Source organism: Strix uralensis, chromosome 14 (assembly GCF_047716275.1).
Source record: "Strix uralensis isolate ZFMK-TIS-50842 chromosome 14, bStrUra1, whole genome shotgun sequence".
Classification (NCBI taxonomy): domain Eukaryota; kingdom Metazoa; phylum Chordata; class Aves; order Strigiformes; family Strigidae; genus Strix; species Strix uralensis.
In genome coordinates, this window is record NC_133985.1 from 7,276,016 (window position 1) to 7,303,221 (window position 27,206).

Genomic DNA, 27,206 nt, shown 5'->3' on the forward strand with positions numbered 1-27,206 from the left:
CACAGATACCTCCAGTTGTTTAGTCCCTTTATTGTCACCCCACAGGGCACTGCTACATCCTCTGCACAGGCTTGATGCCCAGGATGTCGAACCCTTTGGCCATGACGGTGGCAGTGGCTTCGCACAGCAGCAGCCTCCACATGTTCACCTTCACAATCTGGCCTGCAAAACACCAACACAGGAGCTGAGGCAGCTGCTCAGAACAACTAACACCGCCTTCCCTTCCCCAGGGGAAGCCCATCCGCCCACAGCCTGGCCCCGGGGCTGGGCACACCGAGCCCTCTCCGGTTCTCCCCAGGCCAGGTAGACTGGCCAGCCCTCTTTCCAGGTGCCTGGCTGCTCACAACTCGTGGCTCAACCCTCCTGCTTCACAGGCAGATGGTGACACAGGCCTCCCAGATGAACAACACTGGTTCTGCAGCAGCAAGCAGGGTGACAACAGCCTTCCCAGCACAGTGAAACACCCCACAGATTGCCTGTACTGTGGTATGTGATACTGGCACATGCAGCACCCCATGGCCAACACTCACCACTCTGCCTGTCCTTCTCAACGCAGTAGCAGTTGTCGTAGAACTCGGTGAAGGTGGTGGCCAGCTCATAAAGGTAGTCACAGAGCGTGTGCAATAGCAAGTCATCCAGGATCTTCTGCAGGATCTCAGGGAACCTCAGGATGCACTTGCCCAGTTTCCACTCCTTCTCATGGTCAAGGATGAGCACCTCCTCCCTGGCTGCCTTCTGCAGCATCTGCTCATCAATACTGGCCAGGCGAGCAATGGCCCTGAAATGATCCGAAACACAGTCTGCTTGTGAGGGTCCCGCGGCTTGCCCTGCCCCAGGGCCAGCCTGCAGCTGGTCACCTGCCGGGCCTGTCTCAGGGCTAGCACCAGCCACCCGCTGATCTCTTCGCTTGCCCAGGCCTGGTTACCAGGGCAGAAGAGAGCAATCAGCCCTGGGAAGGCACCGGGAGACACTGCCCTGGGGTGATCCAGCAGGCGCTGCAGCGGAGCGGGGAGGGATGTGCTGGGCACAGGCGCTGGCAAGGACAGCCGATGCTGCCAAGCAAACCAGGGCTCAGGGTGCCGGAAAAGCTGTGTGGGGTATGGCAACAGCAGGGGTGAGCAGCTGCTGGAACACAGGCTCACCCCTCTCCACCACCTCAATCCTCTAACAGAATTACCAGAAACTCCCACAGTTCCTTCCCTGCTGGCTACAAGCCCGGGATGCGTGTCGCACAGAGGAGCCCCACTTCAGAGGACACCATTTCCAATGGCAAATAAATTCTTGCCTATGGCACATACCAGTGTGGCTGGCTCCTCTTACCAACCACCCCTAACAACACTGATGCAACTGTCACCCCTTTCCCCGCATCTCCCTTTGCGATAAAGATGCAGAGAGCATCAGAGACCAGCTACAAGCAGCTCCCTGCACACTCCACCTACCTGATCCGCGTGAAGGCATACAGCAAATATGCAGCTGTGTTCCCTCGGTCATCCAGCATCTTGTCAAAGGAGAATACGTAATCGTTTAGGCGGTTGTGGGAGAGATCTGCATATTTAATACATCCAAAAGCGACTGATGTCTGGGCAGCTTTCAGCTCTTCTGCGGTGAGGACCTGTTGCAATTTTGAAACAGTTAACCGTCAAGAGGAAGAATGCTGCACTGGCATCACGAACCACAGCATGCAGCCCTGGCCACTCAGCACGGCTCAAGAGGAAAGCCCAGGCTGCTGAGGGGATTTTACCCATGTAAGGCTCACACCCATTTTTCCACCTCGAGACACCAGAAAACCCCATATCCCCCCCTCACGTCTCCTGCAGCCCTGCCCAGGTTAAGGCTGACCCCTCTACTCCTGAAGGCCTGCAGGACTTCTGTATCCCCGAGGCCATACAGGTTTGACACTCATACTGTGCTCCTGCTCCTTACAAACCCTGTGTACGCAAATCAAACACTTGGCCGTCCTACCCTTACAGAGCATTTTGGGCAGTCCAAACACTCATAAAACCCCTCTCTGGTGGAACTGCGCCCTGGCATGGCATGGCAAAGCACTGTGTGTCTGACTCATATGAACCCCTGGGAGATTTTCAAGGTGGTTTTCTAATGTGCTTCCTCGTGTTCCTGTTTAAAAAGGGACCTTTCACTCTATGCTGCACAGCACCAAGGAGCTGCACTTCCCAATTCCTCTGCCTCATACAGTGCTTGGACAGATTGGTCCTTCCATGTCCCACACTGTCCAGTTCTCTCCAGGCCATCAGGATCCAAGACAGACAGAAAACTCATTAGGCAAAGGGCTTCCAGCAAACTCAGCCACAGCCTCCAGAGAAAAGGTGAAGCCTGATGCCAAAGCCCCCGGCAGATCCCCGACCATCCCCAGCAGCCACCACTAGCCCAGCAGGCCAAGGCTGCAACTTGATATTCTGCCACCACCTCCTGCATCCTGGGGGAGTCGCCGCTGTCACCATCACACCGGCGAGACCCGACGGTAACTGCAAGGCCAGGTACCCTGCTAGGCCCAGCTCTCCACAGTGACTCTGTACACAACCCACGGCATCTCTGGGGCGGTTTGGCAACGGCCATATTCTCAGCTCACATCCGGAATGCAGAAACCGTAAGGCTGTGAACAGATCTGGGAAGTTCTCAGGAAAGTTAAGAAATCTGTCACAACTACCTTGTCCCGTTCCTTGTCTCTCAGCTTGTCCATGGCTCGTTTCAGCCCTTCTTCCAGCAGATCTATAAGACGCACTGTATCCCCTGAACGAGTTTTAAACTTCTTCCTGAAAACACACAGCCCAAATGACCACCTGTATAAGAGGCAAAACACTCCCACAAAACATGGGAATCTCAGAGAACACCCAAGGGATGGCCGGGAGGGGTGACCAGGAAGGCTCCAACAGTCAGAACTGTCCCAGTTCCAGACATTAGGCAGGACACAATACCAGTGCCAGACCTCTGCCCAGCCCAGCAAGTCACCTTTAATTTTGCAACAAAGCTACAGCAAAGCCACATGACTGCTGGAGCACACTGGTTTAGCCACGCCTTCACAGAAACACAAGAACAACTCTGGAGCGCAAGGCCTGGCTTGCAGACTAGGACACAGAGGTTCTTTTCCCAACTTTTATTCCATCCACCACGAGGCAGGCAGACAAGAATGGAAATCATGGCATTTACTGCTGCCACCTCCCAGTATTCACATCAGCTTCCACTGCACTTCACCTGCCATTCCCAGGGTCCCTCCCCGAATGCCAGGCAGCAGAAGCCCAGCCCAGGACGGACCCTGACCACAGCACCAGTGACTATGTGGATCAAGGACCATGACACACAGTTAAATGACAGTTACAAGTAACAGCACAGGTTGCAGTGCCTTTTTTTTTTTTTTGCATGCCACATAAATACTTGTCAACAAGAGCAAGCCTTCTGCATCACTCAAGCATCCTTTTCAGAGCACATATAGAGGAAAGACTACATCCAAAGACTTACTTGTCTTCTCCCAGCACCACTCCGAACGCAGCATGGGCCACTCTGGTTACTTTGGGATCATACCACCCGATCATCTGTCCAGCTGCAAACACTGTTTGTAAATGCACCGACTGCAAGGAACAAATACCAACAACTGGTTCTTAACCCACTCCTCCAGGTACAGTTTTCTTCCCAGCTTTATCTCCTTCACAATGCTGCTTTCACAATGAGACTTAAAATGTTTCCAGCTCCACAGACAAATTCCACCTCAGAAAGTTCAATCTTTCAGAGTTTTCCTGGCTTACAGAAGCAGCAACTGGCAAATTCCCATCACTGCTCAGATACGGAGCTGACAACCTTGCATTTCCTCAGGTAAGAAGAGACCCAAGTATAACCAGTACAAGTCTCATTCCAGACTTATCTACAGAGATTTAGGCTTCACCTACCTCCAGTGGTAACTGGGTCTCTCCCTAATCAGTCGGTTCCAGGAGTTCTTCGTGGAGACTGCCAGCCACCAAACTAGATTCATCATTACACCAATAAGGACAAGAGCAAATGCACCAACCGCACTAAAATCCCTACAGAGTTCTACCTACATTACTGTTGCATCCGTCATTTAACACACCTTCTGATGATCTGTACCTGCAGTGACAGCAGAGGTTGGCACACTCACCTGGCCACTATCGACAACATAAATAAGGATATCAGCCTTCTCTTCACACAGCCTGTGTTTAAGAGCAGCTAAGTCAGATGTGTCATATGTGTAACCTCCGTCTGATTTCATGATCGTCAATGGGACAGGGAAACCTGGGACAAACACGATCTTCCGGCCATCATCAACCTGGACAAATCCTAGAAAACCAATGGAAAACATTCTGTGTGATACTGCATAGGGAGGTTTGTGGGCCAGCACAGGCAGAAACACTTCCCTTCCCAGATGCCACCAGAAAGAAAAGGCCATGCACTCACTTTTCAAATAATTAATGGCTCAAAATATGAAAAAAATCTAAATGAGAACTCCCTCGCCAACCAAGTCACATTCTGTACTGCACTTCCAGAACTCAAGACTATGCATAAGGAAGCAGGTCTACACAGATCTGGTCTTACCAGAAAAGACCTAATTGGATTTAAAAACTCCTGTCACTGGCATCCAGACCCACCTTTACAGCCACAAAAACAGCACCACAAAGTATGGCACTAAAGGCAACAGAAACTGCGGAGATGCAGTGAGGACTTAGCACAAAGTCTTTCAGAGATAAGCCTAGTCAGAACACTTCAGATGGTAAGGCTCAAGAAGTGCCAAATCCAGACAGGAACACATAAAACCAGAGACTCCATTTGGCTTCTTGCCAGCCTCAAAGTCAACATGATCCAAAAATGCCACTGTCTTCAAAGAGATTTCTCCAAGTTCTCATACAGTCACAACACTAAGACTGGGAAGTCTTTCCCTGACTATTTACTACGGATACAAAAATTCCAGTAGTTCCTCATGCTGTTGCCTACAAATATCACCGACAAACTGCTTTTGGTGTTGCAAGAAAGATTCAAGCTTTGTGGAATGATACATGTAAGAATCAATTCTGCTAATGCTTCTCTGGGAGGAAATGCCACAAAAGATCCACTCAGGAAACATGGCTGAGAAAAAGAGGGTGGGGAACACGCAACTTCACAAATATCAGTCCTAAGCCTCACCGAATAGGAGTGAGGTTACCCTGCTCATCCTGACAGCTGCAGAATTTCAGACTCCAAGACCAAAAGCCTCACCTTTATCTTCAAATTCTTTCACGATGTCTTTCATCATCTCATGGTAGAACGATTCCCCTCTCTCTATGAGTGTGATGTCCAAGCAGTTGTAGATTTTCTGGAACTCTTGAGGAGGGAAACAGAACAAAATACTTCCATTAAATGCACACAGTGGGAATTAGTGGCATACGTTTACCAATGGGCATAGCAAGTCTCTAAAGACATCTTCCATCTTTTGGTCAAGACATCAGACTAGGACTTAAACTAGACTCAGGAGACAAAAGATAGAGCTGAAAGCCTCCACAGACAGCCCAGTACTTTGGTTGTATCAGCTCTTTTCTTTAAGGTTCTCACAGCAGTGCAGCAGTGATTTTTAAAAGACAACTAGAGGATGGACTCAGACACAAAGGTGGTGAAAGCCACAGCGTTCTACTGCTGAGACATGTTTCTGAACCTGGCAAAGTCACCTTTCCGCGACACGTCACAGATCAGCTCCCACGCTTTAATGAAGTCTGGGTTTTTGCTCTGCAGCAGCACCACACATTGGTAGGCACGCTTCTTGAATTCCTCCTCTGTGTCAAACCTCCTCTTGGATTCCTACGGTAAAACACACCACATGACAAAGGACCGCCTTCTCCCCCGAAACAAGCGAACATTTGTTAACAGGCTCTCCAAAAAGAGAGGCAGCATGCTTGCAAAGTCCTCTGATCATGCCCCATGCAGACAACTCAATACCAGATACCCCAATTCATTACCCAGTGGCAGGTTATTGCAAAAATCTCTTAACAATGATTCAATTCTTTTGTCACTCCAAAACTACGCTGCAATTTGTAAAGGTCCTCAATCTGCTTTTCAGATGTTGACATAAATATCACACTTATTTGCTACAAATACCTTGTAAAAAGCTTGGAGATCCCCAATGGGAGGAGAAACAGTTAAGTAATCTGGAAATTTGTCTTGGAGGTGAGCAATAAGCATTCCAAACTGGGTGCCCCAATCTCCTAAATGGTTTAACCTTGAAGAAATTGAAGAGCACAATGATTCCTCAAACACAAGCTTTAAAATCCATGCATTTAAAAAATACGTATTCTAAAAGAGTATCAGAAACCAAAACCAGGCAAGCCCCCCGAATTTCACTGCAATGAAGCTGCTGCCCATCTTGTCCCTAACCCTTCTACACTCACTCAGCTTAGTATCCTACTACACATAAAGGATTATTTGTTATGTGCTTATAAACAAAAACCAGTACAGACCAAATTTAGCCGAACAAGCCCACCACACCCAAAAATTGACTCTCACCTCAAAACATCATAACCTGCGAATTCAAACAGTCGGCACATACTTTCTCCAATGATAGTCGATCGCAGGTGGCCAACATGCATCTCCTTGGCAATGTTAGGGGATGAAAAATCCACCACCACCTTAGATGCAGTACCCAAGGAAAAAATGAATAAAAGGCGGCAGTCATTACCACACCTCAGGTGTTCAGTCTGGGTTTTGCTGGGGGGCAGGGGGGAACAAGGCTCTGCCTCGCTGACCCTCACGCCCTTTGCTGCCAAAAGCACACAGCAGCAGAGAAGGCCCAGCAGGGACTCCAGAGCAGGCTTCCAGCCCGGGGCTCTGCTGCACCCGCCCAGCAGCGTGTCAGGGAGTGCTCCCAGACTGACCGTGGCACAGCGCGCTGTCCCCGGGGAGCCCTGTCCCTCCCACCAGAGAGCACACCGGGGACAGGCGCCCTGCCCCGCCACCCCAGCCCACTCACACCTGCTCTACACCCAGGTGACACGGGCGTCTGCTCACCAGATCACTCCGGGGGCATTCCAAAGCCACCTGCAGCCCAGCACATTTCATCTATGTGGGAGCAGGATGCCCATGCGCTTATGCCGTACCTTTTTCCTTTTGCCAACAGCTGGTGGTTGAACTCCATTCATCAACAAACTGCTCAGCTGCTTTGACACAAAATCCTTTCTCAAGTGGACGTTGATAAAACCTTTAGAGGAGAAAACCAGCAATGAGCGCTGGGGCTGCAGAAGTGCCTCAAACCACTTTTTGTTTCCTTCCCCCTTGGATTTCTGTTTCCTCACACCAAGGACAAGAGCATATGAAGTTAGCTTGACAAAACAAAAAAATTTTTCAGCAACAGGTCAACAAAGCCATCACTAAAAGACAATTTCTGTTCCCCAATTACAGGAGTCTGTTTTACACCACTGTAGCCTTTACTGAGGAGTTAGATGTGCAAGCTAGTCCACTGATGTAACTCCTGGCACACTGTCACTCAGGTGAATTTATGAAAACCTATTTTTATGAGAAAATAAATAATCTTGCCAGGGTTGCAGAATGCAAACCCAAATCCTGCTTTGTCTCCTTTTTAAAAATTAATATCCTAAAACATATAGTTTCACTTGGGATAATCCATGCTTGTGGGATGACACTGTTTTACTTCTCCTGCTTCACAGAACTAATGAACGAGCTTCTGCCCAAGCACTCGAAGACTGTGCCATGTGATTTTTGTGTTTATGCTGAAGCCCTAAGGAATATGAGCCCTTGTATTTCTTCCTGGGTCACCGGGACAAAACAGATGCAGCAATTAATAACCTCCATGCTACTCCAGCATCTCAGTGCTGAGAGGACAAGGTCTCCTCACCGTGCAAGCAACAGCAAGAAGGGCGTATCGATTTTTGGTGTGATTTCATGATTGTGGCTTGATATCCACCACCAGTATTCAAAGAGGAAAAGCTGGTCCCTTAAGGATCAGAGGAAAAATTACTAATTAAAGGGCTCAGGGTTGCACTTGCTAATTCTAATGTAGAGGTAGATTTTCTGCTGCTGAACAATCTGAGGGCTTCAAAGCTCACCAAGAGAGAAGCAGCTAATTCACCCTGTAACTGCAGTTTTAAATCACAAAATAGTTGAACCCAACTCAGCTTCCCTCATCACCATCCAGTATAAAATCACTCTATCAGCTTTAAAACATACAAAGTGTGTCACATGAAACTATCTTACCAGGACCAGCAATTTCAATCTTCTCAATGCATTCATTGGCAGGAATATTTTTTGATATTTTCTCAGCGATTTCTCTTGGGCTAACCTTCTGTTCCTTGGTTTTGAGCAGTATCTGAAACACAACAAGAAGATAAAGTAAAATTCAATCCTCCAAAACATACCACAGATTGAAACAGAAAGTATAGATACTGTGGCATGGAAAGATCTTCATGATCCTTTAGCTTCATAATGCAGAGACATACAGAAAGAAAAACACCTCTAGGAAACTTTACAGATTAGATCAGCTCTCTCTACATAGCAGAAGTCTAACTAGACCCAACACGTTCACTCCCTTCTGCTAAAGGCAATCAAAGAGTAGTCCCCGTATCAGAAGAAAATCTTCTAGGATATTTTTCAAAACCTGTTAAGTAGTTTGGCAAATCTGTATTTCTCTAAGCTAGTAAAAGGGACATAGTTGGGGCAGTTCTGCACACTTCTTCAAAATCCTGTTTATCAGTCTCACAGGTATCCTCAGCTCTGCCAGCATTCATATTTGAAGTTTTGAACTGTGCCTACAGTAGATGTTGTGTGTGGCTTCTGAGCAAGTCTGATGATTTATGATTAAAAGCAACCAAAGCAAATGGCCTTCAGTTCTACCTTAAGACTCAAACTTAATAAATAAATAAAATCCAACAATTCAAGCAACAAAAGATAATCTTAACATTGCCAAATTTTCTTCAAAGAGCATCAGAAAAACTGCTGGTAAAGTAGCTTTCCTTTTCCCTCCAGACATAAATGGCCCACTGTGAGGAACTCAAATAATACAATGCAAGTTTATGAATGATAGCATCAGAATGGTTTGGGTTGGAAGGGACCTTCAACGATCACCTAGTCCAATTCCACAATTTCTCTGTCCATTCCCAAAGCATCTTCTCACACAGCTTTTAGCAAATCTTACAAAAGCACTCTTCAGGAGGACTCTGTGAGCAAGGCCAACCTCCCCTTTGCAGAACAGTACATTCACACTGTATAAAATTACCACAACTATTTGTTTCTGAGCACATGATTTTTTGTTCTTACTGTGATGTGTTTGAAAATAATCTATCACCTCACTCCCATCAAGGCCACAAACAGCACGTACCTCTTTGTCAACTCAGAATTTACACTCACTACTGCTTGTATTTGCTAACCTGCAGTCTGCTGCAAAATGTGACTTCTACTTAAGTTTCAGCTTCCTGTTTAACCTGTCATCCAGTTGATCATAAAAGGATCCGTACAAGATGGTAAAGGCTTAGAATGAGCAAGAAAAGAAAACCTCTGTAGCCTTTAATGCCACTCAAAGTGCAAAACAAGATTACAGACATGTTATACCAGACTACCGGCGTGTTACCTGAATCATTCCAGAAACAGTCACCATACTCCTGTTACTCTAAGGAGCAAGCAGAGCTCCCGGCTCAAACCCCAGGCATCAGTATGCTAACGAGCTCCCAGGAAAACAATATGCATTTGTGCAGGCTGTTTCCACATCGGCGCACTGCAGGGAGAGGTTGCTGCCTGGCACGTACTAGTGCTGCCTGCCTGGCAGTCGTGGTGACCGGTGTTCCACCTCTGTGCAGGGGACACCCCGGGGGAGCAAGGCTCTACGGGGAGACATGCACTGCAGTCAAGGGCCTAAAACTTTGGCCGGCAGAAGTACATAACCTGCTGCTCTCAGAGGGACACCACTGCACTGCATCCCCTGGCCCTGCTATGCTGATCCGCCCTGAGTGTGCTGCATGTGTGAGCATTGCCAGGCTCAGGCCCAGCTTACATGGCATGCCTTTCCAGGGAACAAACTCTGTAGCCAAGCCCAGTACTAGGAACCCTTATTCACCAGTACAGCTGGCAATCTGGAACTTGAAACCCTGGCTTGAAGGAGACTGTTCAGACACTGAGTTATGCGAACAACGTTGACACTGAGAAGCCAGGACTGCTCGAGAATCCCAACCGCAACTTAATTGGGGTAAAGCAGCGGTCAAAAAAATGGCAAAGCTCTGAAAGCCCATGTCAGTGCAGTCACCCAGGGTGCTCTTCTGGCTGGAGCCCAGTCACAATATGCTAACAAGACCAAGGGAAGATGACACGTATTTGTGCGGGCTGTTTCCGCCTTGGCACTTCAGACCACGAGCCTGCTGGCTGGCACGTATCGATGCTGCCTGGGAGCCAAACCCACTGCGGCAGGACAACAGACAGAGTGGCTGCAGATGACAACCTAGCAGAGCTGAATTCCACGCATGTCGATGCAAGTTCGATATCAAAATTACCAGTCTAATAAATTAATAAAGGTGAATTGACAACGGAACACTTTAAAAAACTTGCTTCTGTTAAGATTGCAAAATGAAAGATCTGTAAGCACAAAGAGTCTATCTATTCACTCAGAGGCATCAATGCATTCAAAGTTTGGGTGCTTTAGCACCTCAGCTAGAAAGCACTACCTTCCTTCTCCCCCACCTCCTGGTTTTACTTCAGCACAATCCCAGCACACTGAGCATCTCCTGAAGTGTTTCTTACTCTGTTTGGGTTCTCTTTGGCCAACTATCTTCCAGAAAGCAGAAATGTCACAATTTTTAAAGTTACTTTTGATACTAGCCAGGCTAAAAAACCACCACTTCTTCCTCTGCACACACTTAACGGGTGTTCTGTAAAGTGGAACCATTTTTACAGTTGCCTGAAAACCTCCAAGATCAGAATACCGTAACAAAAAACCCCATGTTTCCTGCCTTTTGCTCAGTTAAAAGAAAATATAGATGCCACCAACCACAGATGTGGGGATGCCCACACAGCCAATCCTCAGCAAATGCTCGGGTAACAACAGCCAGTAAGATAGGAACACGTGCACAAAAAGTGTGTGGAATAGCACACTCAAATCCGTCTGAAAGAGCATTTGTCACAAAACGGAAAATAGTTAAAGGAACAGTCAGACAAATCCAGTTGTAACCAGGGAATTAACAAGAGACTTCTGCAACAAAGGAGTCAGCTAGAGCAGTAAGGACGGTGCCTGAGCAGCAGCCTACACCTGGTTGGACACTGTGAGAAGGTGCTTCAGGCACACCGCAGCCTCTGTGCAGCCCAACAGCGACCACGCCATCAGGTGCCATGAGCGGCCGGCGCCGGAGCCCGTGGGGGGCAGCTCTGGGTGCAGCACGTGGGGACCCACGCCCCCCTGGGCCCCCCTGCTGCCATGTGTGTTGCTGGGTGGTAGGAAGCCGCAGCACCCAGACCTACAGGAGGTGTGTGCAATGAGGGGAACCCACGCTCCTGGAGACGGGGCGCGCGTCTGTAACCCCCTGGCCCCGCGAGAAGGGGACGGGTGTGCTCATAACTCTGTGCAGATGTGTGGGGACATTATATTTTCCTGGTGTTACCAAAGAACGTTTAGAGACTTGTAAATGCTTATCAATGTTTTGTAACTGTCCAGAATTGTGATTTATTGCTTTGCTGATATTGGTTCCAAACATGTATCTCACTAATTGGTAGTTAATTGCACATCATTAGTAAATCAATGCAGCACTTAAATCCTGATTTGATTTAGATCCCATGAACTGAGCAGTTTTTCTGTGTGACACACATATAACTCTCTCAGACCACTCATCTAAACAGAGATTTAAAGGTCTACTTTGTGAAGGTCAATACTTCCCCTAAAATGCTGCTAGAAACTCACTGAATTCTCATTCGAGGCCTGCAACAAGCCTGAAACAGGTCCAATACCGCAACGCTTACTGTGCTGTCTATCACTTAGGTTCCAACAGACAACATCCCCATTTTTTCTTCTCTTTGTAAGATCACTCAGATTTACCTGTGTTATGCCCATGGCGCTGTTACACTGGTAATCCCCGAATTTGGGCTGCTGACTTGGCGTCACCACTAGCGGAGGGTTTTCTAAATCTGGGTAGGCAGCCTGAATAGCAGCTCCAAAGATCTCCTGAAGACAGCTGTTGATATTAATCATGCTTTTTGCTGTTTTACTTCTTTCCTCTTGAAGGCTCTGAAAAAACAAAATCCAGAAGGTTAAATTCACAACATCTGAGGAGCCGTTACATCCCACTTTTTTCCTTGGCTGCCTGGGAAAGCATGGCTCACAGATTTGGCTGACACCTCAAGGCACAGGAGAAACATACACAACATAAAACCCACGTAATTCAAGAGCTGCTTCTCCCTTTGAACCTTCCAGCACAAACACTTCCCCTGCATGCAGGGCTGCATTACTTCTCACATCTTTGTCCATGATCCTGGTAGAGAACTTCGCTGGGCTGCCTGTTACATGACTAGCCAAGACTTGATGGTGTGGGCCTATTGACCTACTGACATTTTTCATAAAGCAGATTTCTGTTTAAGGAACCAAGAAATATCTGATGTGCCACCAACAATTAAGGCGTCAGAATGCAGAGTGAGCACACTGTCACACATCACTAGCTGTAATAAACTGACATCATTTATTTAGCTTGTCTTAATGAGGACAAAAACCACATGCTACAGCATTAATTCTTTATTCCCTTACCTTTTGAAGGAAATTTAACCGATACTTAAGTTTTGCGTTTTCGTCTCGCAACCCTTCCAAACTCGGGGAGACTCCCAAGCATCCAAAGTTCTTCAGACGCTCAATTTCTGCAGTTAACAACTTGATCTCGTTTTCCTGAAAAGCAAATTAAATTGTCACACAGAAATTCCTGGAGTGGGGGGACAGAAGGTGAGGAGCTGCAAGATCTCAGATACAGTTCTAGTTTTGCCTCATAAAGGTAACAGCAATGACATGTAAGTTGAACAACTCCAAATAATTCATGTTTAAAGGTGGTTTCTATTTCTGTCAAAAACAGGGATTCTGAAACATTCTTAAAAAAAAGTCAGTGAGATAATAAATCTCACTAATATCAAGACAGAAGTGCAAGAAAGGCAACAGGTCACGCTAATAAAACATATTCCCAAAATAAGTACTTTCTCCAGCTTTTTTTAATCTAATAAAGATGTCAAATGATTCGACCCAAAATTCCCTAAAGCCTCCTTCATCCAGTTTCACTATCTCATACGCCACAGTTTCTGTTCTAGAGGATGAAACCAGAATCACTCACGCAACCCCAGTGAGCTCAAACACCAACTGGACACAGGAATGCCAAGACGTACAGCATGCTGCTCCGCGGGGGAATTCACAGGGCTGTTTCTCCAGCGTGCACTCACTTCCACCTCGCCACACAACCTTTCCTCCCCTACCTGCCACGTGGCTTCTCCCTTAAAACTGACATAAGGCATTCAGGAGCAATCAGGAATTTCAGGTGGACCTCTGTGCTCCAAATAAACAAACTTCCCCGTGCTTCCCCATGCCCTTCCAAACTTCACAGCCCGGGACACACGCAAATGCTTCAACAGGCAGTCTTTACCCGTGGGTTGGGAGCTGCTGCAAGGAGCAGTAGTTTTCCTCACCCTATCCCCTAAAGAAACCAAATAGCTGAAACCAAATAGCTGAAACTTCAGCTCTGTTGTCCATCTCTTGTCCTCCCCCGTAACAGGCTTTGTGCCCATCCGCCACAAACCTGGCTCACAAATATAAATCTGGAGGCTACTGAAAATTTAAGCGACTCAATGCCACTACAGAGGGAGAGGCAGCTAGAAGAGGCAGCAAGCACTCCCCACCCTCGCTCACCAGGCCCTCACCTGTCTCACTCAGGCTCTCCTCTACCAGAACTCCCACAGCAGCAGGCAGATCAAGCTATTATTGTAGTCAAATACACCAAACCTTATCAGAAAGGGCTCATTTACTTCATTGCTCTTGAAACAATCAGAACATTTAATTAAGGTAAAAAATCGGACCATCAAATCTTCTGGTCTTATACATCCACCAGAACAACAGCTCCCACAGATACCACTATAACTAACTGCAGATGCTCACAAAACCTAAGCTGAGCCAAAACAATCTTAAGATTGACCTATTTGTGGACCAAACTGAAAATCAGTGCTTTTGAGTTCATGCTTCATTTGTGTTTCAGCTTCCAGCACGCTTCTTTCGCAGCCTCAAGGTCTCCTCTGCTACAGAGGATGCTTCCTGCAGATTCAGATGTGAAGAAACAGGACTTTGAGGGGGGAAAAAAAAAAGCCCTTATCCAACAAAATCTCTGGTTTGGCATTTAGCCAGCTAAAATCACCCAACAGCACAGCAGTATCTCAAAAATAACTCACTTCAAACAGTCTACTGCAGCTTTTCTTTTTGCAGCCTATTACTTCTTTTTTTAACCCAAGGCAGACCCCCCCTCAAATCAGACTGTTTTTCTCTCACATACATATACATACCTTCCCCCATACAACCAAAGAAAATATATTTTATTTTCAACTTTTCTTACTGGCCTGACCTGGTAGCATTTCATATAACTTACAGACCCACTTAAAAAATTTTCAGACTCAACTTCAAGTTTAAAATAGTGCAAGAGATTTCATTGCATTGTTTTACAGTTGTTTCACTGTAAATTTAAGTAACCGTTATTGCTACAAACTGACTTAAAGGAACACTGGAGCAGTGACACGTGTAACTCATCCTCCCCAACCCTAGAATGTGCTTTAAGAAAAGCACAAAGATATCTTCTACTCTTAATATCACATTATCTGTAAATTCTGTGTCCAGCCAGTATTACCTTCTCTCTAGCAAAGTCACCAGCTTCAGAACAGGTTAGCCAGACCCTTAGGAGAGTTTTGCACTGAGAACAAACATTGTGCAGATCCAGAAATTTGCATTCTGCTTTTGAAATGAAAATCACTACATACCCAAGCCAACAAGCAGCTCACATGTAATCCTCCTGCTATAGCTATAGCATTGGCAAGCTTTTCAGAACAGAAATTCAATGTGGATTTTCTTCCATATTTACAAATGCCTCTGGTCACCCAAGTTAAGACTTGCAGGAGGTGAGATGACCAGTATCTTACTGGAGCTTCTTTCCCAGACTACAAGAGGGGAAAGAGGTTTATCCACGTGTGTGGCCAGAACCCCGAACAAGGGTCCTCAGGAATCACCGACCCCTGGGGCAGACATCTGGCCCGAACAACGTTTCCCACACAAATACAGGATGCCAATTAGTATCCTAATCGCTTGGCTTTGGCCAGGAGGTAAAAAAACTCTAAACCAGTGCCACAGTTCAGTAAGTTTCATCTACATCTACTTCTTTCCCATGACTGCACCAAACTCACAGGACAGACACCTGCAGACAGGAGGCACTCAGGCTGGCCCCATTTCAGATTTGACCAAGTCCAACGCGTCACCCCAGACCGTCACATTTTCCTGTCATGTTTTGTGCTTCTCTTCTTCATAAAGTTTCAGTAGCAGCCCTTATGTTACTTGAGTGTGAACTGAAAGCAAAAGGTTTCACCACGGTGGCCTACCTGCCCACTCCAATACAGTTGCTGCCACTTAAGTCTCCCTTTTTGTGCTCATCAACAGCTAATACAGATGCTGAAATGAACTTTTCATTCAAAACCACCCAGCAGAAAAGCCTGAACTCAGCAATGATTACACCGAGTTCCAGAATCGATGGGGTTAAGATCACAACAGCTGGGCTGGGACAGCCGCACAGCTGAGTACAGCTAACAGCTCCAAAACTGGACACGGCGATGCCTGGTTCACCAGCCAGTCGGGAGCGGAATGCCACTCACCACCCTCCTCTCTCTGGTGACCAGCAACAGGACACGAGGAAATGGAATGAGGCTGTGTCAGGGCAAGTTCAGGTTGGACATCAGGAAAAGGCTCCTCACTGAGAAGGTGGTTGGTCACTGGAACAGGCTCCCCAGGGAAGTGGTCATGGCACCAAGCCTGGCAGAGTTCAAGGAGCGTCTGGACAATGCTCTTAGTCATATGGTTTAGTTTTAGGGAGTCCTGTGAGGAGCAGGGAGCTGAACTTGATGGTCCTTATGGGTCCCTTCCAACTTGAGATATGCTGATTCTATGATCCCCAAACCCATAACCATGTTGCAGAGCTCACTCAGAAAAAGGTCTTTAGATGTTCGCAGGTTATAAATACCTCTTAACACAGCAACCCGTGATAAAGCTAATTCTCTAGCAAATAATCTATGAATGCTAGATATTATTAAAGGGATATTATAAATTCTACATTCTTTTGGAAAAACGAACTACTACATTCAACTACAGATGCCCCTTACAACTCTTCTCACAGTACCATCCAAGTCAGGAAGGGAGGCATCGCCAATACACCTCTGATCTACAAAATGTAACAGAGAAGGAAGGAAAAAGCTGCTGTTCAGGACATAAAGTGTCACCCCCTGGATTATCCACCTGCACAGCCCTGGACGTATCACAACTTGTCAGTAAAGGGTCATACCTGATGACCACCTCATGAGAAGCTGCGGGAATTACATGAGGCCATGCTGAAATCTCCAAAGGCTCTTTGGTCAGCTGAGTACTAGAAATCTTCCCCTCACCTGTGAATACAAGAAAACTATAGCTTTTTCAATAGGACCAAAATCATCCTTACATTTTCCCTTAGCACATAAGAACATCTTCCAAAGACCCCACTGAACTAACATGAAACTTGCATAAGCTTCTGTCTCTATGCTTTAATGTGATAGAGCTTTTCTCCATCATATTTAAAAAAAAAAAAAAAAAGAGAGAAAATGGCCCGAGAAAGCATGGCAAAGGGGTCACAGCACTTCTCTTCCCTCCCCTCCTTCCTGCCTCTTGTATGGTTTCATCTCTGCTACTACTCTGCCAAGCCTTTGCTGAGTTGGCTCAGTGCAGTAACTCTGCACACACTCTTTGCTCCTTGTTGGATTACTCTCCTACAAAGCTACGGATTCCCGTGGGCCAGCTCACCATGGGCTCCAGGGTGTGCTGGAGCTGGTACCAGGGAGCACGTGGCTGGGAGTGAGGCCACAGAGAGACTCAGGTTCAGTAATTCCACACGGCTGCCTTCAGCCTCCTGGAGTTAAAAAGCTGAACACTGTCCCTCTTGCTTTGCTTCAGAGTGACTGGGATTTGTTTATGGACTAAAGACCAGATAGCAGTGATGACAAAAGGAGAACCACCTTGCCAGAATACCCGAGATGCCCTTCCTCTCCTAGCAGCTACGAAGGAGAAACGCAAAAAACAAAGGCGAAAAGGAGTTGAAGAGATTCAACAGACAGATTTATTAACTGAGTATTTGATGACAGTACCTACTGTATATTTGAATGGCAAGTGGAAAACATACTGAAAAGTTGCTTAAGAACACATGTGTATGGTAGGCAAAAACCCACAAGCTAAATGTCCAGAATCTCTCAGTTACATGCTCTTGGGGCACTATATGAGAAATTAACCTGTAGGATTTGAAGTTTTCCTGAAGCTGCCTCTACTGTCAATATCAGCCATTGGCCTAGATAGGCCCGGCAGTCCAATTTAAATTTTTAAAATTATTATTACAGTTACTGAAAAGGGAAAGGGTTGTCACCATCTTCTTTCCCAACCCAAAGCACCTTATAAGTTGCAATAACGCTGTGCGAGGAAGCCAGGACTGCCATTAGCATACCTGCCCTCCAGGAGGTCCTGAGAGGGCTGCCCTGGCTGCTCCGGGCTCCCAGGACCCGGCGCTGCCGCTCCCGAGGGCAGGATCGCTCCCGCCCGTCGCCGGGCCTGGCAGCAGGGCCATCCTCGCACGGCCACCCCTGCGAGCAGCCCGCTGAAGTAACAGCGCAAAGCACTGGGGCGGTAACACACAAAACCGCGTCTGACAGCTTACTGTTGCTTTTTTTTGAAAAGTTTTTTGCAGAACTTCATCTTGAACCCTCACCCTCCCCGAAAAGTGCCATGAGCAGAACCACACCCCCTGACCTCGTGACACAGGGTCTCAGGAACGGGAGAGAAATGAAGGGAACTGAGGAAGGTGTTCAGCCCCTGCCTGCCTTTCCGCCCCGGCCCAGCCTTCCGCCCCCCTGCACCCCCGAGGCGCGGCGGGGGCCCCGCTCTGCCCACAGACCCTCCTCGGGCTCCAGGCACGGTCGAGGTTTCCCGGCGGCGGTAGCCCGGGCGGCCTCCCCGGGCCGCGCGGGGCGGCACTCGTCTGCCCGGCGGGCTCGCCCGCCACCGGCGCTCCCCAGAAAGCCCCGGGACCCTCACCGCCTCCCCCGACACGGGCCTCGGGGCCGTGCCGCCAGGCCCCGCTCTGTCTCCGGGCGGGGCGGCCTGCACGGAGCCGGTCCCGCCTGGGAGCCGGTGCCGCCAGGGAGGCGGCGGGACCTGGCCGACCGCGGGTGGCCCCGGCCGGGCGCTGCCGCGCTCCCCCGCCCCGGCCCCGCCCGCACCTGCCGCGCCAGCCGAGCTGCGGACTGCGCCACGCGCGCCTCCATCCTCGGGCGGCCGGAAGCGGAAGTGGCGCGACAGGAAGCGGAAGGCGCAGGGAGTGAAGCGGCTCGAGCGCGGCGGCAGCGCCCCCGCGCGGCGGGGAGGGCCCGGCAACGCCCTGCGTCTGACGTCACGGCGGCACGGGCGGCGGCGGGGCCGCGCGCCCCGGCGGGAAGGGCGGGAATGGGGGAGCCCCCGCTCCTTCCGCCAGCGCGCCCGGGGCGGCCCCCACACATCTACGCGAAGGAGGGAGCAGTAGTTCCGCACGCCGCTGCAGTGTTGCAGGAGGGCCAGGCTCACCCCAGCCAACCCCCCGAACCCCCAGCACCCCCGAAGGCAAAACCTTCACGGAGACGCCTCCAGACCCAGCGGGCGGGTAGGAAATGGCCGTCGTTGGTGCCTCGTCTCCTCAGCGCAGCCGAGGGCTGCCCCGGCCGCCTCCGCGCACCCCGTCAGCCGTTGGCAGGGGCGGGCTGAGCTCCGGGGAAAAGGCGGCAGATGGACGGAGGCAGGGAGGAAAAACAAGAAACGCTGTCAGCTACAGGGTCTCGTGTGACACAGCGACTGCAAGGCTTCAGGGGAGGGTGGTGAGGAATGTTCCCCGTGAGAGCCGTGAGCACGGCAAGGAGAAGCTTGGCACAAAGATGCTGGGGCTGGGGTTAGCAGTGGGTCAAGTGGCTCTTACCCAAGTATGTGCAAAGTAACATTTTTCTGTAACAAACCAGGGAGCGGGTGAGTTACATCTCTAGTGCCTTTGGTAAAACTTATACAAAAGGGAAACCCAGGGGCACCCGAATTACTCCAGAGTACGTGACCCACCACCTACCTCACAAAAAATGCCTGGTCTGAAGGATTTACAGAGCAAGATACATTAAAAGGTATATACACTTCCAGCTAGCGATAGGAAAAAACCCAGCCAATTTAGGTGCCAGTTGAAGAGAAGGTTCACACAAGACAAAAAGCAAGAAGGCAGGTTTGTCCAGAAAGGTCACTTTATTGGAAAAACCTAAAATGGACTTAAAACCTGCAGCCCTCCTCCCACAGCAGTGGTTTCAATGGGCTCTCCAAGTTACCTTAACAGACCCATTACAGACATGAGCTGCAGTACAAATGTTAAAAGTGCAAGTATTCTGAACTTCACACCCACTTTTATGACCTGGCAGGAAACACAAATGCTTCACAGCTCACAGAGGATTCGTTCACAGCACTGGGAGTCAAAACTGGCTCCCTGCATTCCCCACAGGGTACAAAATACACCACTCGAAGGAGAGTCCGATGCAGAACATCATAGAAGGTAGGGGTGAGGTTTCTTCAAATTTATTTTATTGCAGTAAAACCTCTAAAAGGTAGAGCTGTACAAAAAGTCTAAACAGCATTATTTAAGAATAACAGCACCTTACGCTGCATTTGTTCTTATTTAAAATTCTATTTCCCAAAAATACATTCCTAAATATACAAACTATACAATCTTGTCACTTTAATGCTGGTTTCTCTGATGATATAACTTTAACCTAAAAATCTTCAAAACATCCACATACTGACAGAAGCTCTAATGTACAAATGCCTTGGTACCTTCATAATACCACATAAATAACTTCAAAACCCAAGCTGCATTTGTAGAATTGTCCAGAAAGCAAATACTTTATATGGTGATCACACATCGTCCGCAGAGAGTGTTGGAATGTTTATCCTTGGCCGTGTGAAAAATGCCATTTTCTCTCTAAAAAAAGATGATCAGTTGTTAATGCAACAGAAGTCTTGCCAGAAACGTCCATCATCCACGTTAAAATTTATCCCACCAGCTGTCACCACAAGGAGCAGCAGCACGTCCTCTCACAACCTACACCTTTTATTTACGTATCAGACGTGAGGCATCCTTACAGTTAAACTTACAACACTGACGTTCATTAAAAAGCCGTTTCAGAAACGCTCAGTTTCTTGGCTTTCTAGGCATGTTACTTAAGGAAGCAGAGGGCTGCTTCTGTATGAAACAAAGGGTTTGTGAATTTGTTGCCAGGTGGAGAATGATTTGGAGTGCTGCCGGTTGCTTTGAGGTCACATGCAGTGCTGCAGCTAGTTTCCCTGACTCTCAAACCTTATACTTTGATATAACAACACAGAAGTTTTTGTTTAAGCAGAACAGTTAACTATTTCTACAAAGATTAGCTTTCCTCATCAGTATCTTAGTCATCCACAGAAAAATCATGGTAGCAGTCAATTTTTCCTGCCCTCTACCTGACCTGTTATTACCTGAATGACTGTACTTCCAGAGGCTCCTTCCGACTCTGCCCTCGCAGCCTGTGGACATCCTTGGCAGCAGCTCTCATCATTTTATCAGCCTTGAGCTCACACTTGTGTTCTGTTTTTTCAACCTAAACAAATAATGGAAAAGAGTTGTTTGTGTTTCCAGGAGGAATCATTTTATCCCAGCTAATCTGCAAATACAGCAGTATTTCAGCTTCAGGTCTAAGGGGTTTGGAAGATGCTGACTCTGGAAATCACGAGCCACAGAAGCTAAACTGAAGGCTTGTCAGCTAACCATTGTAATAGCGCTTTTCGTAACGTCTTCTTCCAGCCGTTTGTTAAGAATTATGGGTGCCATCTGCACCTTCCTTGTATCTTCTTGATATGTTTTTTAAGCCAGCAGATCAGCTCAAGCATGAATGTGGCAACCTATTTTCCAGCTTTGCCCCAAAGAGCACCTTGTACCAACTCGCTCCTACACCCGGTGCCATCATAACTTAGTTTCTGCCTGGTGTCAGCAGAGGTGCCCTGATAAATCACAGCAGCTGAGAAGAAGCCCCATACACGAGGGAGAGCATGATGTAGACAGTGAGGAAAGCGCTAACCATGACACACCACAGCTACTACAGGCTGGGAGGCTGCACTTGACTTCTCTTATTCGCACCTGTGGGAAGGCAGGAAATCTCTCTGCTGGTAAATGTTCAGGACTAACAAAACTCTACAGGAAGTTAAAGAGGGGACAAACTCCAGCAAAGAACAAAAAGTCTAAGGGATGAAGATAATTAGCTATGGAATAATACTTTTTTTAAAAAAAACACCACCAAACATGACTGAAGGCTGCCCACCTTGCTCATTACCTACCCAGGCTTATTCAGACATTTCTGAAGCTTTACCTACCTCATCTGTAAATACATTCCTTTTGAAGCTTATGATTTTTATTTAAACCCTCTCCAGGAAAGTGATAATGCAATGAAAGACAACTTTCATAAAAGCGAACTAAATTGTTTAATGAACTGTTTGTTGACATTCTTGGTAATTAGTTCTGTCTCCTTTCCATCCCTGCCCTGCAGTCCACCTTTCATAAGCAGAAGGATAGATACTATTAAGCCAGAAAGTCAATCATCTGACTTACATTATCACTTCATATGCATAAGGATCCTATTCTAAAGCAGTGTTATCACTGCACAAGTTTTATGCAGCCATTATTTCTCTTAGAAGAAGCAAGAGACATAACTGCTACCTGCCTAACCCTCGTGTCTGTGCAAAGGCAGACACAGACTCTGCAGTTTGTAAATACCACACCTAGGAACAGCCAGACACTCAAGGACTGCAGCTTCCCTTATCAATCGCTTGCTTGATGGAGCTGTAAGTGGAAGACATGAGTGACTGCAGTGCGAAGGCTTCATTTTCTGACTGTCCAAAGTCCCCTGTTTCTCAAATCACATTTCTCAACATGTTGAATACAATCCAGAGGCAGGTATTACTCACTCGTTTTTCCACTAGCCGCAGCAGCAGTCGAAATCTCTCATCATCCTTCACCCACTGCGGCAACTCTTTTTCACCCTGACTTTGAGCTTGTTCCAACTGTTCCTTCAGTTCCCTCAGCACCGAGATCTCCTGAACCAGCCGATCGTGCCAGGTTTTTGAAGCTTGCAGGTCCAGCTCCAGGTCTAGTGAAGTGCGGATCAGGCGCTCTGTACCGAAGGACTTGATTGAAGGCTAGAAAAGAAGGGGTGTATGAACACAGTGATGACAACTGTCCCGACCACTCCCCATGAAGGGCCAAATACATCAGGAGACCCATTTTTCCAACACTTCTCTTCGCACAAAGCATCTGTATTGATCCTGCTTTCCAATCTGTCTCAAGACAGAAAGCACAAACTCAAGTAAGTCTTACAGGTAAGCCTTTTGATTTTGGTGTTTCCACCAAGTTTCTTCCTTGGCAGCTTCTCCAAATCAAGTCTTGCTTGCACACCTTTCTCCTAAGTTTAATGTCTCATCTTCAGATGAATCCACAATGCAGCAGAAAAAAATGTGGTTTTTTCAGTAACATACTATGTTGCCTTTTGCTAGTTTCAAACACAAGCTGCCTCAAGAAAACCATCTCCTTAGGAGCTCAGCATCAGTATCCTGGGGGAATTTCAGTGATTGCCATCACAACAGGCACAGGGGTTCATTGTGTGCCACGAAGCTGCTACAACAGGGTCACCTGAGCATCTGAGATATCATTCACCTCACCCTCTTGCCCAGCTCCTCACATTTATTCTAAGTACTTAAGAATCTCGCAACAATAAACACAGCAAAACTGGTTGTGCTACTTCTGCTCTGAAAAGATGGAAAATACCAGGAACCATCTTCCTAAATTGTTCTAAGTGAGTTCCAACTTAAACATTCCTGTCATATTCTGATATATGGAAGAAAAGTACCCTTGAGAGACTTCTCACACACAAATAAAAGGTTGTGAATGAAAGCATGTGGCAACTGATTTATGTTTGCAAATTCCTCCTTTAAAACAGTTCTCCATTTTTTGCAAGTGTCTATGCTAGAGAAGAAAAAAAGTGGTGATGTTTTTACCCGTTTCATTCTGACACTTCGTCTCTCCATTGCATTTCGAACAAAGGGGGGCTTTTTGGATAGCGTTGAACTGTCACTATCACTGCGATTCAGCTGAAAATGAAAGTGAAAACCACATATTTTTCATTGAAGAAATAGAAGCAGCATACACACATTAGTAAGATCAGAGGGTTCTGTAAATGATTATAAGCAGTGATGTAAGCAGAACTATGAAGTTTTGTGAAAGGCTACAGCGGACAGCTGCCACCCCAGTCCGAGCGCACAACATGCAATCAATTTGGCACGGCCAGGTCCTACCACAAGCCTTGAACTCTGTCCCTTTTTGGGAATAGACTGTGTGGAAAGAGAGACAACTAAGTTAGGGTATAATACGGGACTCTACCCCACTGCCCTTCTCCTGTGCAAATAACTAGGCTGGGCAAAACAGCCTAGAAAAATAAGCTCTAAGTAATAAAAACCCCAATTACTCTTTTCTAGCATCTGTAAAACATGGGACTATTTTATGAGAGATTTCTCTTTCTTTCAGTCACCTGTATTTTAAGCTAGTAGTACAAGAGGTAGGTTTACCTGTAAGCTATCCCCCTGGGTTTTTCAACTTAGGAGTTGTCATGTTACACACATACAGCCTGCCTTCTTTTGTGATTGTCTCTAGACCCTTAAAAAGAGCTCAACTCAAGTAGGGTTTAATTCCCTTCTCATGTTCCTTCTCAAAGTTGGGGGCAGGGGGAACAGGTGTATGGGATCTGCATGTGCTGGGACACAGTACCTCCATCATCCAAGCACAGGCCACTGCTGCAAATTAAATAAGGTTTGTTTCTACGGAAGCACCTGCTTCTGAATCAGAGAAAACCTGCACATCAAATCCGGCTCAGCTGTATTAAGAGCATGCCCACTTAGAACAGGTCATGCGTGATAAAATGCAGTGCTTGCTTGTTTGCCAATTCAATTTAAAAGATGAGTTATTTATAGTTCAGGCTGACCCTCAATCCAGGAAATATTTGTTCACAATTATTTCAAAGCAGTGGAAGTGACATCCTGACCCAGTATGTGGCCTGTTCAGTTATCTACAGACAAAGGACACTGGAGACTTTCAAGCTTCCACAATTTTTTTGCTGATGTTATCAGGTACTTACCTTTCCATTTCTATCAGGCTTTCATGTTCACCTCATCTGAAGTCAGGTGGACACAGCTAACTCAGTGCAAGAATAGTCTTAAAGCAGCAGGAAAGGGTTTGATATGCAGCTTATTCATCACTGTCTTACAGCAGCCCTTCCAGGTTAGTTTGGGCATCTCAACATGCTGCATGTACCACAAACATAGGTGTATGTATTTTATAAATTTGCGCTTAATACCATTAGTTCCAAGGAAAGATACTGTCTAGGAGGTGAGGACAGAGCAACTTCTGAAGTCAGAGGGGAAGAGAAGAAAGCAGTGTCAGGTCTCTGAAAAATTCAGACTAAGTGAACGCTGATATCATGCATTCTTTAATGAAAAACAGCATTTATAACCTCAGGATTGCATTTTCCTTACCCGACACACATACTGACTTTGTGGTCCTGGTGAAAATGTTTTTGAGCGGATGATAGTGCTACCTCTGACAAACTGAGTTTGGGGTGGATTTGCTGCTCTTTTGTCTTTCGGACGAACTACGGTAGAAGACTGTGCAAGGCTCTCTGTGTTTGTCTCCTTATCCACCTGAAAGACAGACAGTGCAGTGTAAATGCCAGCCTGCCATCTTACCGATGACACACACCCAGGGCTGTCTGACAGCCACCTGTGAGATGTCTCCGCTTTCGGTCCCAGAGGCATCGTATTAAAAACCAGATATTCTTTAGCCCTGTTCATGCAGGGTGTCCTGACACCGCACTCTTTGAACTCAATAGCTGCTACATTAACTGTATCGCTCCCTAAGGGCTCCACATCCATTGATCGCTGCACAACACAATGGATTCCAACCAGCTTTGCCTGTTGATCCGGTACATCAGTGTGACCTGGCAATCTCGCACAGAACAGAGGTATGATTTTAAAGACCATTCCCTTACTTGTGCATCCAGCAGAGATCCAAATCGCTGTATGTACACGCACAGAGAGCACGTGTACAGCACACGTTTGTTACAGACTACAACTACGTTCAGAAATAAACAAGGTCAAAGCCACTGTCACATTAATGAAAACAGTTTTCATGAGCTCCAACAAGAAGGCATGAAATGATGCTATATTAACTGTGGGACAAAATGGTCATGTAGAGTTATTTAGAAAGATTTCAGGTACATAAACATTTAAACGTCAATGACGATCTTTCACATAACTGCTGTAGCCTTGCTCAGCCCAACAGCAACCCAGTCAGCTGAGCAACGGGAAGCTTAACTCATCTTTCTGTTCAAAAGGCCCTTGACTTTACCTTCACTGCTATTTCCACGTGCAGCTGGGAATTCAAACTTTCTTCTGTTTCCCACAGCGATTTTCCGGCACAGAATTCTTCCTCCTCCTCTGCTTCATTTTCACTGATCTCATCCTGTTCTTCCTGATCAGGAACCTCTTCATCTTGCCTGTTAAGAACAGCTTTGTTATTGAACTGGCCTATGGTGGACAATATTCTGGTGCTGGAGCAGGAGTTACCTCCTGTAAGCTGCTGGACAGAAACATGTCCCCAGGGCAGCCAATTGTACCTGGCAGCTTCTGTAACCACTGAGATTACACAAACACAGGTTTATAAGGGAATAATTGAAACTGGAGTGAATCTGCACCAGAAGGCAACCATTACAGCCAAAAATGTCATACTACTCTTGCTTCAGAAGAAGCAAGCTGAGGGTTCAGCCATGTGGTCTGAGCTTAAGGTGAGTGCATCTTAAGGGGAGCTCCCAGGATGCCATTAATCTTAGTTTAAAAAGTGATGCTGGACAAAGCCTTGGTTTAACATCCTTTTCAGCTCCTTTGAACTCACAGCTGGCTTCTCCATCAAATCCATTGGTCAGGCGTGCTTTTTATTTCAAATGTTAGGCTTCATTAATAAAATCTGAATCTGAACAATTTAAGCAACAGCCAAAATTAATGTTCAAGCAAAGCATTCACCGTACAGTGGAGCTTTCATGGATTTCCATACAACATTATACAAACAACAAAATTAGCAAAGTGCTATTGACTATTTTCAGTGTTTATCAGTTTTGTTCTCATTCCCAAGCACAACCTCCAGAACAGAAGACACAGGATTTTTCACCAAAACAGAAGAGACAGAAGCCTCCCACAGCTCTGTATCATCTGCTTTCTTCTCTGCACATGAATCTCCAAATGCTCTGATCATCCCACAACTCTGAGATGGTGGGATGCTACCTACCAGCTCTCTCCACTAGTTAAAGTGCTTCTGCTTTCCTCCAGTTTCTTCTCCACAGCTTCCAGTTCAACAGCTGTCCGCTCTAAGAGTGCTGAGACAGAGTCCTGAGGAGAGCAAGAGGCTTCTTGTGAAGATACGACTCACAAACTGCAAAGCGCCCAGCCTTTCTGGTCAGAACAGCCCCAGCCAGCTTTCCTCTGGTGGCAGGAGAGAGTCATAGTCTCTACACCTGCGTTCTTCAAGCAGCCTATTGCACAGGCAGTGCTCAGTCAAGCCTGTGGAGCATACCTGGCCCACCTCCCCCAGTTACACTGGCGTATGCACATGTGCAGCTCGAGGCTGAGCAGATCGCGTGCCATGCACGTGCAAAGGTAAGTCTGTATCTTGAATCGCTCACCAAGTCCACTGCAGGAAGGTGAACTGTCTGGTGGGAAGAAAGGCAAGAGCTCACACATCACTTACACCAGACCGCATACCACATCCCTCAGCTTTGTGAGGAGAGCAGATTTCAGTAAGTATTTAGCCCAGGACAAG

General features: G+C 47.0%; 3 protein-coding genes across 8 annotated transcripts in view; 1 reads left to right on the forward strand and 2 right to left on the reverse strand.

Moving 5' to 3' along the window:
* The window catches only part of LOC141949526 (rho GTPase-activating protein 7-like), a 71,747-nt gene extending 54,478 nt beyond the window's left edge, over nucleotides 1–17,269 (forward strand). For 2 of the 3 annotated variants that reach the window (XM_074883223.1, XM_074883226.1), the window contains exon 12: nucleotides 46–175. The gene's annotated coding sequence lies outside the window, so the exon portion shown is untranslated. Of the gene's footprint in view, nucleotides 1–45; nucleotides 176–17,172 lie in introns of those variants that run through there. The other variant, XM_074883224.1, reaches the window with a different exon arrangement.
* On the reverse strand, nucleotides 11–18,550 carry RARS1 (arginyl-tRNA synthetase 1). 3 transcript variants are annotated; one of them, XM_074883230.1, is made up of 16 exons: nucleotides 18,484–18,550; nucleotides 16,530–16,629; nucleotides 12,716–12,850; nucleotides 12,014–12,202; nucleotides 8,200–8,311; nucleotides 7,086–7,186; nucleotides 6,496–6,617; nucleotides 6,091–6,211; nucleotides 5,664–5,793; nucleotides 5,218–5,322; nucleotides 4,127–4,305; nucleotides 3,475–3,584; nucleotides 2,666–2,771; nucleotides 1,440–1,612; nucleotides 531–778; nucleotides 11–162 (listed from the first exon to the last, which is right to left on the reverse strand). In XM_074883230.1, exons 4-16 carry the CDS (start codon nucleotides 12,164–12,166, stop codon nucleotides 53–55), a joined length of 1,770 nt encoding a protein of 589 aa, XP_074739331.1. In that variant the 5' UTR covers nucleotides 12,167–12,202; nucleotides 12,716–12,850; nucleotides 16,530–16,629; nucleotides 18,484–18,550; the 3' UTR covers nucleotides 11–52. The 3 variants fall into 3 exon arrangements, with proteins under 3 accessions (XP_074739331.1, XP_074739330.1, XP_074739332.1); XM_074883229.1 differs by lacking the exon at nucleotides 16,530–16,629 and having other exon boundaries at nucleotides 18,484–18,546; XM_074883231.1 differs by lacking the exons at nucleotides 16,530–16,629; nucleotides 18,484–18,550 and adding an exon at nucleotides 15,847–16,024.
* Nucleotides 18,551–19,497: 947 nt separating this feature from the next.
* Nucleotides 19,498–27,206, reverse strand: part of WWC1 (WW and C2 domain containing 1) — a 73,593-nt gene continuing 65,884 nt past the window's right edge. For both annotated transcript variants that reach the window (XM_074883704.1, XM_074883705.1), the window contains exons 17-23: nucleotides 26,676–26,776; nucleotides 25,743–25,890; nucleotides 24,872–25,036; nucleotides 23,342–23,434; nucleotides 22,256–22,486; nucleotides 20,774–20,895; nucleotides 19,498–20,243 (exon numbers count right to left, since the gene is read on the reverse strand). In XM_074883704.1, coding sequence (XP_074739805.1) covers nucleotides 20,177–20,243; nucleotides 20,774–20,895; nucleotides 22,256–22,486; nucleotides 23,342–23,434; nucleotides 24,872–25,036; nucleotides 25,743–25,890; nucleotides 26,676–26,776 — 927 coding nt within the window. In that variant the 3' untranslated portion in view covers nucleotides 19,498–20,176. The remainder of the gene's footprint in view (nucleotides 20,244–20,773; nucleotides 20,896–22,255; nucleotides 22,487–23,341; nucleotides 23,435–24,871; nucleotides 25,037–25,742; nucleotides 25,891–26,675; nucleotides 26,777–27,206) is intronic.

Coding starts and splice junctions, on each gene's coding strand:
- RARS1 (XM_074883229.1), bottom strand. CDS start 18,528: ATGGAGGCGCGCGTGGCGCAGTCCGCAGCTCGGCTGGCGCGGCAG. Junction 7,187..8,199: donor GATTGAAATTGCTGGTCCTG/GTAAGATAGTTT, acceptor TCTCCTCTAAAG/GTTTTATCAACGTCCACTTG. Junction 4,306..5,217: donor GAAAGAATTTGAAGATAAAG/GTGAGGCTTTTG, acceptor TTGGTTTTCTAG/GATTTGTCCAGGTTGATGAT.